This window comes from Borostomias antarcticus, assembly GCF_949987555.1.
Source record: "Borostomias antarcticus genome assembly, chromosome: 11".
Taxonomy (NCBI): domain Eukaryota; kingdom Metazoa; phylum Chordata; class Actinopteri; order Stomiiformes; family Stomiidae; genus Borostomias; species Borostomias antarcticus.
The window spans coordinates 27,447,457-27,457,996 of record NC_140244.1 but is presented as its reverse complement, the minus strand read 5'-3'; the positions used below and the strand labels follow the sequence as shown (position 1 = coordinate 27,457,996).

General features: G+C 51.6%; 1 protein-coding gene across 1 annotated transcript in view; it reads right to left on the bottom strand.

The window, feature by feature from the left end:
- Positions 1-1,946: 1,946 nt before the first annotated feature.
- Positions 1,947-10,540, bottom strand: part of hsd17b10 (hydroxysteroid (17-beta) dehydrogenase 10) — a 13,301-nt gene continuing 4,707 nt past the window's right edge. The window contains exons 3-6 of the mRNA XM_084446039.1: positions 9,594-9,758; positions 9,057-9,185; positions 8,468-8,576; positions 1,947-2,714 (exon numbers count right to left, since the gene is read on the bottom strand). Coding sequence (XP_084302165.1) covers positions 2,524-2,714; positions 8,468-8,576; positions 9,057-9,185; positions 9,594-9,758 — 594 coding nt within the window. The 3' untranslated portion in view covers positions 1,947-2,523. The remainder of the gene's footprint in view (positions 2,715-8,467; positions 8,577-9,056; positions 9,186-9,593; positions 9,759-10,540) is intronic.

Sequence of the window (10,540 nt, the reverse complement as noted above, 5' to 3'; positions counted from 1 at the left end):
GGCTCCTCCTTCAGGAGCTCACCAAGGGGTCCTGCTGGGCGATACACATCTACAGTAAAACCCAAACCTATAACCAGGTCAGGATCACATCCCAAACCTATAACCAGGTCAGCATCACATCCCAAACCTATAACCAGGTCAGCATCACATCCCAAACCTATAACCAGGTCAGCATCACATCCCAAACCTATAACCAGGTCAGCATCACATCCCACACCTATAACCAGGTCAGGATCACATCCCAAACCTATAACCAGGTCAGCATCACATCCCAAACCTATAACCAGGTCAGCATCACATCCCAAACCTATAACCAGGTCAGGATCACATCCCAAACCTATAACCAGGTCAGCATCACATCCCAAACCTATAACCAGGTCAGCATCACATCCCAAACCTATAACCAGGTCAGGATCACATCCCAAACCTATAACCAGGTCAGCATCACATCCCAAACCCATAACCAGGTCAGCATCACATCCCAAACCTATAACCAGGTCAGCATCACATCCCAAACCTAGAAACAAGCAGGTCAGTATCACATCCCACACCTATAACCAGGTCAGCATCACATCCAACACCTATAACCAGGTCAGCATCACATCCCAAACCTATAACCAGGTCAGCATCACATCCCAAACCTATAATCAGGTCAGCATCACATCCCAAACCTATAACCAGGTCAGCATCACATCCCGCACCTATAACCAGGTCAGGATCACATCCCACACCTATAACCAGGTCAGCATCACATCCCAAACCTATAACCAGGTCAGGATCACATCCCAAACCTATAACCAGGTCAGTATCACATCCCAAACCTATAACCAGGTCAGCATCACATCCCAAACCTATAACCAGGTCAGCATCACATCCCACACCTATAACCAGGTCAGCATCACATCCCAAACCTATAACCAGGTCAGGATCACATCCCACACCTATAACCAGGTCAGGATCACATCCCAAACCTATAACCAGGTCAGCATCACATCCCAAACCTATAACCAGGTCAGGATCACATCCCAAACCTATAACCAGGTCAGGATCACATCCCACACCTATAACCAGGTCAGGATCACATCCCACACCTATAACCAGGTCAGCATCACATCCCAAACCTATAACCAGGTCAACATCACATCCCACACCTATAACCAGGTCAGCATCACATCCCACACCTATAACCAGGTCAGGATCACATCCCAAACCTATAACCAGGTCAGGATCACATCCCAAACCTATAACCAGGTCAGTATCACATCCCAAACCTATAACCAGGTCAGCATCACATCCCAAACCTAGAAACAAGCAGGTCAGTATCACATCCCAAACCTATAAATACTACGGCTTTGTTTTGCGTCTTTCTTGATCAAGTCGCTCTTGAAGAGGTCACCTGGTGCCTTTAGTGGATCTAGCCTTGGGTCGCTTGCCTCTGGAGAGCCGCTAACATGCAGGTGTGTCCGTCCATGCCGAGCTGCACATACCTGTCAGATGGACTGACATGCAGACGTTTGCAGGTTACAGACCTGCAGTAAGCAAACACTGCAGGATGATCCAGAACCTGACTTTGACCTTGGGGAGTCAGATGACGAGAGAGACGAGGAGTTTGATGAGTGTCTCAGTTTGATGAGTGTCTCAGTGTGGTGATTCTGACTTGGTTACCCTGGTTAACACCATCTCAGGAGGGGAGAGCTGGGACCAAAGTAACAGAGGGCGAAAGTAACGCGCATTTTCTCAGAAACTACAGGAGATGCAATTATGTGGTTTCTTCTGCACATGCATATAACAGTGCACGAGCTTCATACTCAATTTTGGCGCAATCATTCTGTTTCTTTCGCAAATCAGTCTGGATACTCTCCATAAAGATCTGTTTGTGCATCAATTTCAGCCTGCAAGTACAAAATTCACCTTTGCAACATTGGTACAGTATACACAAGAGCAGAGCAAAATAGTTTATTACTGGATTAGTTTACAAAACATAGTCTCACTGAGTGCACATGTCCAGCTGTTCTCGGAGCTGTCCTAGTGGTCGGCCTAGATAACACACACACACACAAGCTGTCCTAGTGGTCGGCCTAGATAACACAACACACACACAAGCTGTCCGAGTGGTCGGCCTAGATAACACACACACACACAAGCTGTCCTAGTGGTCGGCCTAGATAACACACACACACAAGATGTCCTAGTGGTCGGCCTAGATAACACACACACACAAGCTGTCCTAGTGGTCAGCCTAGACCTTCAGTTACATTCCATCCCCTAACTACTCAACACAAGCAAACCAATCAGACAGCAAGTTTCTCTCAAGTTCTTATCATACTTTATCACTTCAATCTGATGACCAGGCCATCATTGACAATGCATACCATATACACACACACACACACACACACACACACACACACACACACACACACACACACACACACACACACACACACACACACACACACACACACACACACACACACACACACACACACACACACACACACACACACACACACACACACCCTCTCAGGGCTGCATGCGGATAGCTCCGTCCAGCCGGATGACCTCTCCGTTGATCATGGGGTTCTCGGCCAGCGCCGTGACCAGGTGGGCGAACTCCGCCGGGTCCCCCAGGCGGGGGGGGAAGGGCACCTGGCGGGCCAGGAAGGAGCGCACCTTCTCAGGCAGGCCGGCCAGGAGCGGCGTGGAGAACAGCCCTGGGGAGGGACAGGGGCGGGAGCAGAGTCACATGGGGCTCGTTGATAGAAAACAAGCCAGATCCAGATGAGGGGGGGGAATAAGGCTGTTAGCCTGCTAGCCGTTAGCATTAACCCATTGAAAAACGGTTAGTCCTGGCTTTTTTTCTTTCTCATATCAGTTATTGTAAGGTCAAAATATCATGTGATTGTAAGGTCAAAATATCATGTGATTGTAAGGTCAAAATATCATGTGATTGTAAGGTCAAAATATCATGTGATTGTAAGGTCAAAATATCATGTGTCTTCTCACGCGACAACCGCAAATTAAACAGCAAGCATAAACAGAATGACCTTTTCAAAAGGGAATTCATTAAGCATTTGAATATGGACGTTTTACAGCTAATTTGTTTAACTCATCTGATCTTTAGATCACATCGACTCGAAATACAGGCTAACGTTAGCTTTATAGTCAACAAACTTTAGCCTAATTTTACCTGTTAGGCTACTGATTCACGTTTTGCAGTCATTGACTTCCAATCCAGACTATAGGCTACTGATTTTTGATTTAATGATATCAAGTCACTTAGCTTACTGCCAGTAGTAGTCTTTGGGCAAGGCTAGTTTATTTGTAGCACATTTCAGCAACAAGGCAATTCAAAGTGCTTTACATGAGACATTAAAGGTGAATGCTTGTTTTTGACAACCTGGACCTTAGTTACGGCATATTATAAGACGTTTGACTCACCGAGATAACTTTGGTGTAATTCGGAGGCCTGTGTAATGCAGCTTCTTAAAAATCTATGTTCTGCCGCGAAACGGTTGTTTTCATCAATCTGTTTTTATGAATCGCTAGTTGTGCTTCCATAGAGCGAGGGCTTGTTGTGGTTTTTCACATGCTTCTGTAATATGATCTTTAGAAACGTCTTTAGAAACTAAATAGCTTCCCCACTTGCTCCAGCATGCACGCACAGAGGGGGCGTTTCAGGGTAGAGGTGTCTAGTAGGGGCAGTGTTTCAGGGTAGAGGGGTCTAGTAGGGGCAGTGTTTCAGGGTAGAGGGGTCTAGTAGGGGCAGTGTTTCAGGGTAGAGGTGTCTAGTAGGGGCAGTGTTTCAGGGTAGAGGTGTCTAGTAGGGGCAGTGTTTCAGGGTAGAGGGGTCTAGTAGGGGCAGTGTTTCAGGGTAGAGGTGTCTAGTAGGGGCAGTGTTTCAGGGTAGAGGTGTCTAGTAGGGGCAGTGTTTCAGGGTAGAGGTGTCTAGTAGGGGCAGTGTTTCAGGGTAGAGGTGTCTAGTAGGGGCAGTGTTTCAGGGTAGAGGAGTCTAGTAGGGGCAGTGTTTCAGGGTAGAGGGGTCTAGTAGGGGCAGTGTTTCAGGGTAGAGGTGTCTAGTAGGGGCAGTGTTTCAGGGTAGAGGTGTCTAGTAGGGGCAGTGTTTCAGGGTAGAGGTGTCTAGTAGGGGCAGTGTTTCAGGGTAGAGGTGTCTAGTAGGGGCAGTGTTTCAGGGTAGAGGTGTCTAGTAGGGGCAGTGTTTCAGGGTAGAGGTGTCTAGTAGGGGCAGTGTTTCAGGGTAGAGGTGTCTAGTAGGGGCAGTGTTTCAGGGTAGAGGGGTCTAGTAGGGGCAGTGTTTCAGGGTAGAGGTGTCTAGTAGGGGCAGTGTTTCAGGGTAGAGGTGTCTAGTAGGGGCAGTGTTTCAGGGTAGAGGTGTCTAGTAGGGGCAGTGTTTCAGGGTAGAGGGGTCTAGTAGGGGCAGTGTTTCAGGGTAGAGGTGTCTAGTAGGGGCAGTGTTTCAGGGTAGAGGTGTCTAGTAGGGGCAGTGTTTCAGGGTAGAGGTGTCTAGTAGGGGCAGTGTTTCAGGGTAGAGGTGTCTAGTAGGGGCAGTGTTTCAGGGTAGAGGTGTCTAGTAGGGGCAGTGTTTCAGGGTAGAGGTGTCTAGTAGGGGCAGTGTTTCAGGGTAGAGGGGTCTAGTAGGGGCAGTGTTTCAGGGTAGAGGGGTCTAGTAGGGGCAGTGTTTCAGGGTAGAGGTGTCTAGTAGGGGCAGTGTTTCAGGGTAGAGGTGTCTAGTAGGGGCAGTGTTTCAGGGTAGAGGTGTCTAGTAGGGGCAGTGTTTCAAGGTAGAGGTGTCTAGTAGGGGCAGTGTTTCAGGGTAGAGGTGTCTAGTAGGGGCAGTGTTTCAGGGTAGAGGTGTCTAGTAGGGGCAGTGTTTCAGGGTAGAGGTGTCTAGTAGGGGCAGTGTTTCAGGGTAGAGGTGTCTAGTAGGGGCAGTGTTTCAGGGTAGAGGTGTCTAGTAGGGGCAGTGTTTCAGGGTAGAGGGGTCTAGTAGGGGCAGTGTTTCAGGGTAGAGGTGTATAGTAGGGGCAGTGTTTCAGGGTAGAGGTGTCTAGTAGGGGCAGTGTTTCAGGGTAGAGGTGTCTAGTAGGGGCAGTGTTTCAGGGTAGAGGTGTCTAGTAGGGGCAGTGTTTCAGGGTAGAGGTGTCTAGTAGGGGCAGTGTTTCAGGGTAGAGGTGTCTAGTAGGGGCAGTGTTTCAGGGTAGAGGGGTCTAGTAGGGGCAGTGTTTCAGGGTAGAGGGGTCTAGTAGGGGCAGTGTTTCAGGGTAGAGGGGTCTAGTAGGGGCAGTGTTTCAGGGTAGAGGGGTCTAGTAGGGGCAGTGTTTCAGGGTAGAGGTGTCTAGTAGGGGCAGTGTTTCAGGGTAGAGGTGTCTAGTAGGGGCAGTGTTTCAGGGTAGAGGTGTCTAGTAGGGGCAGTGTTTCAGGGTAGAGGGGTCTAGTAGGGGCAGTGTTTCAGGGTAGAGGTGTCTAGTAGGGGCAGTGTTTCAGGGTAGAGGGGTCTAGTAGGGGCAGTGTTTCAGGGTAGAGGTGTCTAGTAGGGGCAGTGTTTCAGGGTAGAGGTGTCTAGTAGGGGCAGTGTTTCAAGGTAGAGGTGTCTAGTAGGGGCAGTGTTTCAGGGTAGAGGGGTCTAGTAGGGGCAGTGTTTCAGGGTAGAGGTGTCTAGTAGGGGCAGTGTTTCAGGGTAGAGGAGTCTAGTAGGGGCAGTGTTTCAGGGTAGAGGTGTCTAGTAGGGGCAGTGTTTCAGGGTAGAGGGGTCTAGTAGGGGCAGTGTTTCAGGGTAGAGGGGTCTAGTAGGGGCAGTGTTTCAGGGTAGAGGTGTCTAGTAGGGGCAGTGTTTCAGGGTAGAGGTGTCTAGTAGGGGCAGTGTTTCAGGGTAGAGGGGTCTAGTAGGGGCAGTGTTTCAGGGTAGAGGGGTCTAGTAGGGGCAGTGTTTCAGGGTAGAGGGGTCTAGTAGGGGCAGTGTTTCAGGGTAGAGGTGTCTAGTAGGGGCAGTGTTTCAGGGTAGAGGTGTCTAGTAGGGGCAGTGTTTCAGGGTAGAGGTGTCTAGTAGGGGCAGTGTTTCAGGGTAGAGGTGTCTAGTAGGGGCAGTGTTTCAGGGTAGAGGTGTCTAGTAGGGGCAGTGTTTCAGGGTAGAGGGGTCTAGTAGGGGCAGTGTTTCAGGGTAGAGGTGTCTAGTAGGGGCAGTGTTTCAGGGTAGAGGTGTCTAGTAGGGGCAGTGTTTCAGGGTAGAGGGGTCTAGTAGGGGCAGTGTTTCAGGGTAGAGGGGTCTAGTAGGGGCAGTGTTTCAGGGTAGAGGGGTCTAGTAGGGGCAGTGTTTCAGGGTAGAGGGGTCTAGTAGGGGCAGTGTTTCAGGGTAGAGGGGTCTAGTAGGGGCAGTGTTTCAAGGTAGAGGTGTCTAGTAGGGGCAGTGTTTCAGGGTAGAGGGGTCTAGTAGGGGCAGTGTTTCAGGGTAGAGGTGTCTAGTAGGGGCAGTGTTTCAGGGTAGAGGTGTCTAGTAGGGGCAGTGTTTCAGGGTAGAGGTGTCTAGTAGGGGCAGTGTTTCAGGGTAGAGGGGTCTAGTAGGGGCAGTGTTTCAGGGTAGAGGTGTCTAGTAGGGGCAGTGTTTCAGGGTAGAGGTGTCTAGTAGGGGCAGTGTTTCAGGGTAGAGGAGTCTAGTAGGGGCAGTGTTTCAGGGTAGAGGTGTCTAGTAGGGGCAGTGTTTCAGGGTAGAGGGGTCTAGTAGGGGCAGTGTTTCAGGGTAGAGGTGTCTAGTAGGGGCAGTGTTTCAGGGTAGAGGTGTCTAGTAGGGGCAGTGTTTCAGGGTAGAGGGGTCTAGTAGGGGCAGTGTTTCAGGGTAGAGGTGTCTAGTAGGGGCAGTGTTTCAGGGTAGAGGTGTCTAGTAGGGGCAGTGTTTCAGGGTAGAGGGGTCTAGTAGGGGCAGTGTTTCAGGGTAGAGGTGTCTAGTAGGGGCAGTGTTTCAGGGTAGAGGTGTCTAGTAGGGGCAGTGTTTCAGGGTAGAGGTGTCTAGTAGGGGCAGTGTTTCAGGGTAGAGGGGTCTAGTAGGGGCAGTGTTTCAGGGTAGAAGGTCTAGTAGGGGCAGTGTTTCAAGGTAGAGGTGTCTAGTAGGGGCAGTGTTTCAGGGTAGAGGGGTCTAGTAGGGGCAGTGTTTCAGGGTAGAGAGATCTAGTAGGGGCAGTGTTTCAGGGTAGAGGTGTCTAGTAGGGGCAGTGTTTCAGGGTAGAGGTGTCTAGTAGGGGCAGTGTTTCAGGGTAGAGGGGTCTAGTAGGGGCAGTGTTTCAGGGTAGAGGTGTCTAGTAGGGGCAGTGTTTCAGGGTAGAGGGGTCTAGTAGGGGCAGTGTTTCAGGGTAGAGGTGTCTAGTAGGGGCAGTGTTTCAGGGTAGAGGTGTCTAGTAGGGGCAGTGTTTCAGGGTAGAGGTGTCTAGTAGGGGCAGTGTTTCAGGGTAGAGGGGTCTAGTAGGGGCAGTGTTTCAGGGTAGAGGTGTCTAGTAGGGGCAGTGTTTCAGGGTAGAGGTGTCTAGTAGGGGCAGTGTTTCAGGGTAGAGGGGTCTAGTAGGGGCAGTGTTTCAGGGTAGAGGTGTCTAGTAGGGGCAGTGTTTCAGGGTAGAGGTGTCTAGTAGGGGCAGTGTTTCAGGGTAGAGGTGTCTAGTAGGGGCAGTGTTTCAGGGTAGAGGGGTCTAGTAGGGGCAGTGTTTCAGGGTAGAGGTGTCTAGTAGGGGCAGTGTTTCAGGGTAGAGGTGTCTAGTAGGGGCAGTGTTTCAGGGTAGAGGTGTCTAGTAGGGGCAGTGTTTCAGGGTAGAGGGGTCTAGTAGGGGCAGTGTTTCAGGGTAGAGGTGTCTAGTAGGGGCAGTGTTTCAGGGTAGAGGTGTCTAGTAGGGGCAGTGTTTCAGGGTAGAGGTGTCTAGTAGGGGCAGTGTTTCAGGGTAGAGGGGTCTAGTAGGGGCAGTGTTTCAGGGTAGAGGGGTCTAGTAGGGGCAGTGTTTCAGGGTAGAGGGGTCTAGTAGGGGCAGTGTTTCAGGGTAGAGGTGTCTAGTAGGGGCAGTGTTTCAGGGTAGAGGTGTCTAGTAGGGGCAGTGTTTCAGGGTAGAGGTGTCTAGTAGGGGCAGTGTTTCAGGGTAGAGGTGTCTAGTAGGGGCAGTGTTTCAGGGTAGAGGTGTCTAGTAGGGGCAGTGTTTCAGGGTAGAGGTGTCTAGTAGGGGCAGTGTTTCAGGGTAGAGGTGTCTAGTAGGGGCAGTGTTTCAGGGTAGAGGTGTCTAGTAGGGGCAGTGTTTCAGGGTAGAGGTGTCTAGTAGGGGCAGTGTTTCAGGGTAGAGGTGTCTAGTAGGGGCAGTGTTTCAGGGTAGAGGTGTCTAGTAGGGGCAGTGTTTCAGGGTAGAGGCGTCTAGTAGGGGCAGTGTTTCAGGGTAGAGGTGTCTAGTAGGGGCAGTGTTTCAGTTCCTGGTGTGCTACTGACCGGGTGCTATGGTAACCACTCGGATGCCCATGGGCGCCAGGTCCCTGGCGATGGGGAGGGTCATCCCCACGATGCCCCCCTTAGAGGCCGAGTACGCTGCCTGGCCCACCTACAGAGAGACACACACAGAGAGAGACCTTTAGAGGCCCACCTACACACACAGAGAGAGACCTTTAGAGGCCCACCTACACACAGAGAGAGAGACCTTTAGAGGCCCACCTACACACACACACACACAGAGAGAGACCTTTAGAGGCCCACCTACAGAGAGACACAGAGAGAGACCTTTAGAGGCCCAACTACAGAGAGACACAGAGAGAGAGACACACAGACAGACAGAGAGAGATGTGTGAGAAGAGAGTGTGTGTGTGTGTGTGAGAGAGTGTGAGTGTGTGAGTGTGTGAATGTGTGTGTGAGTAGTGTGAGTGTGAGTGTGAGTGTGAGTGTGTGAATGCGTGTGTGTGAGTGTGTGTGTGTGTGTGTGTGTGTGAGTGTGTGTGTGAGTGTGTGTGTGTGTGTGTGAGTGAGTGTGAGTGTGTGTGTGTGTGTGAGTGTGTGTTTGTGTGTGAGTGTGTGTGTGTGTGTGTACCTGTCCGTCGAAGGCAGCCACGCTAGCGGTGTTGATGATGCAGCCTCTGTGTCCGTCTGCGTCGGGCTCGTTCTTCCCCATCTCCCCCACCGCCAGACGGATCACGTTGAACGTCCCCGCGATGTTCACCTACACACACACACACACACACACGCGCACACACACACACACACACACACACACACGCACACACGCACACACGCACACACACAGACACACAGACACACAGACACACACACGCACAGAGAGAGAGAGAGAGAGAGAGAGAGAGTGTAAGTGTGTGTGGATGTGTCTCACAGTGATGACGTGTGTGAAGTCCTCCAGACTGTGAGTAGTGTGTGTGTATGTGTGTGTGTGTGTGTGTGTGTGTCTCTCTCTCACAGTGATGACGTGTGTGAAGTCCTCCAGACTGTGAGTAGTGTGTGTGTATGTGTGTGTGTGTGTGTGTGTGTGTGTGTCTCTCTCTCACAGTGATGACGCGTGTGAAGTCCTCCAGACTGAGTAGTGTGTGTGTATGTGTGTGTGTGTGTCTCTCACAGTGATGACGCGTGTGAAGTCCTCCAGACTGTGAGGAACATCCTTCTTGAAGTTGTAGGTCTTCACGGCCACGGCGATGCCGGCGCAGTTCACGGCCAGATCCAGCCTCCCGAAGCGCTCTCTGGCCAACGCCACCGCCGACGCCACCTCCGCCTCCGACGTCACCTGGGCCAGGCACAACCACACCAGGTCACCTGGGCCAGGCACAACCACACCAGGTCACCTGGGCCAGGCTCAACCACACCAGGTCACCTGGGCCAGGCACAACCTCACCAGGTCACCTGGGCCAGGCACAACCACACCAGGTCACCTGGGCCAGGCACAACCTCACCAGGTCACCTGGGCCAGGCACAACCACACCAGGTCACCTGGGCCAGGCACAACCACACCAGGTCACCTGGGCCAGGCTCAACCACACCAGCTCACCTGGGCCAGGCTCAACCACACCAGCTCACCTGGGCCAGGCTCAACCAGACCAGCTCACCTGGGCCAGGCTCAACCACACCAGCTCACCTGAGGGTCGGAGAGGTGACCTGGTGTGAGATGGTAGTGGGTGGGTCTCAATACTGGAGGTAGTGAGTTAGGGTGGGTCTCAATACTGCAGGTCTCACTATCTCTACCCTAACTCACTACCTGCAGGGTGTTTGGGTGGATCTCAATACTGCAAGTAGCAGTTAGGGTGGGTCTCAATACTGCAAGTAGCAGTTAGGGTGGGTCTCAATACTGCAAGTAGCAGTTAGGGTGGGTCTCAATACTGCAAGTAGCAGTTAGGGTGGGTCTCAATACTGCAAGTAGCAGTTAGGGTGGGTCTCAATACTGCAAGTAGCAGTTAGGGTGGATCTCAATACTGCGAGTAGGGGTGAGTTAGGGTGGGTCTCAATACTGCGAGTAGGGGTGAGTTAGGGTGGATCTCAATACTGCGAGTAGGGGTGAGTTAGGGTGGGTCT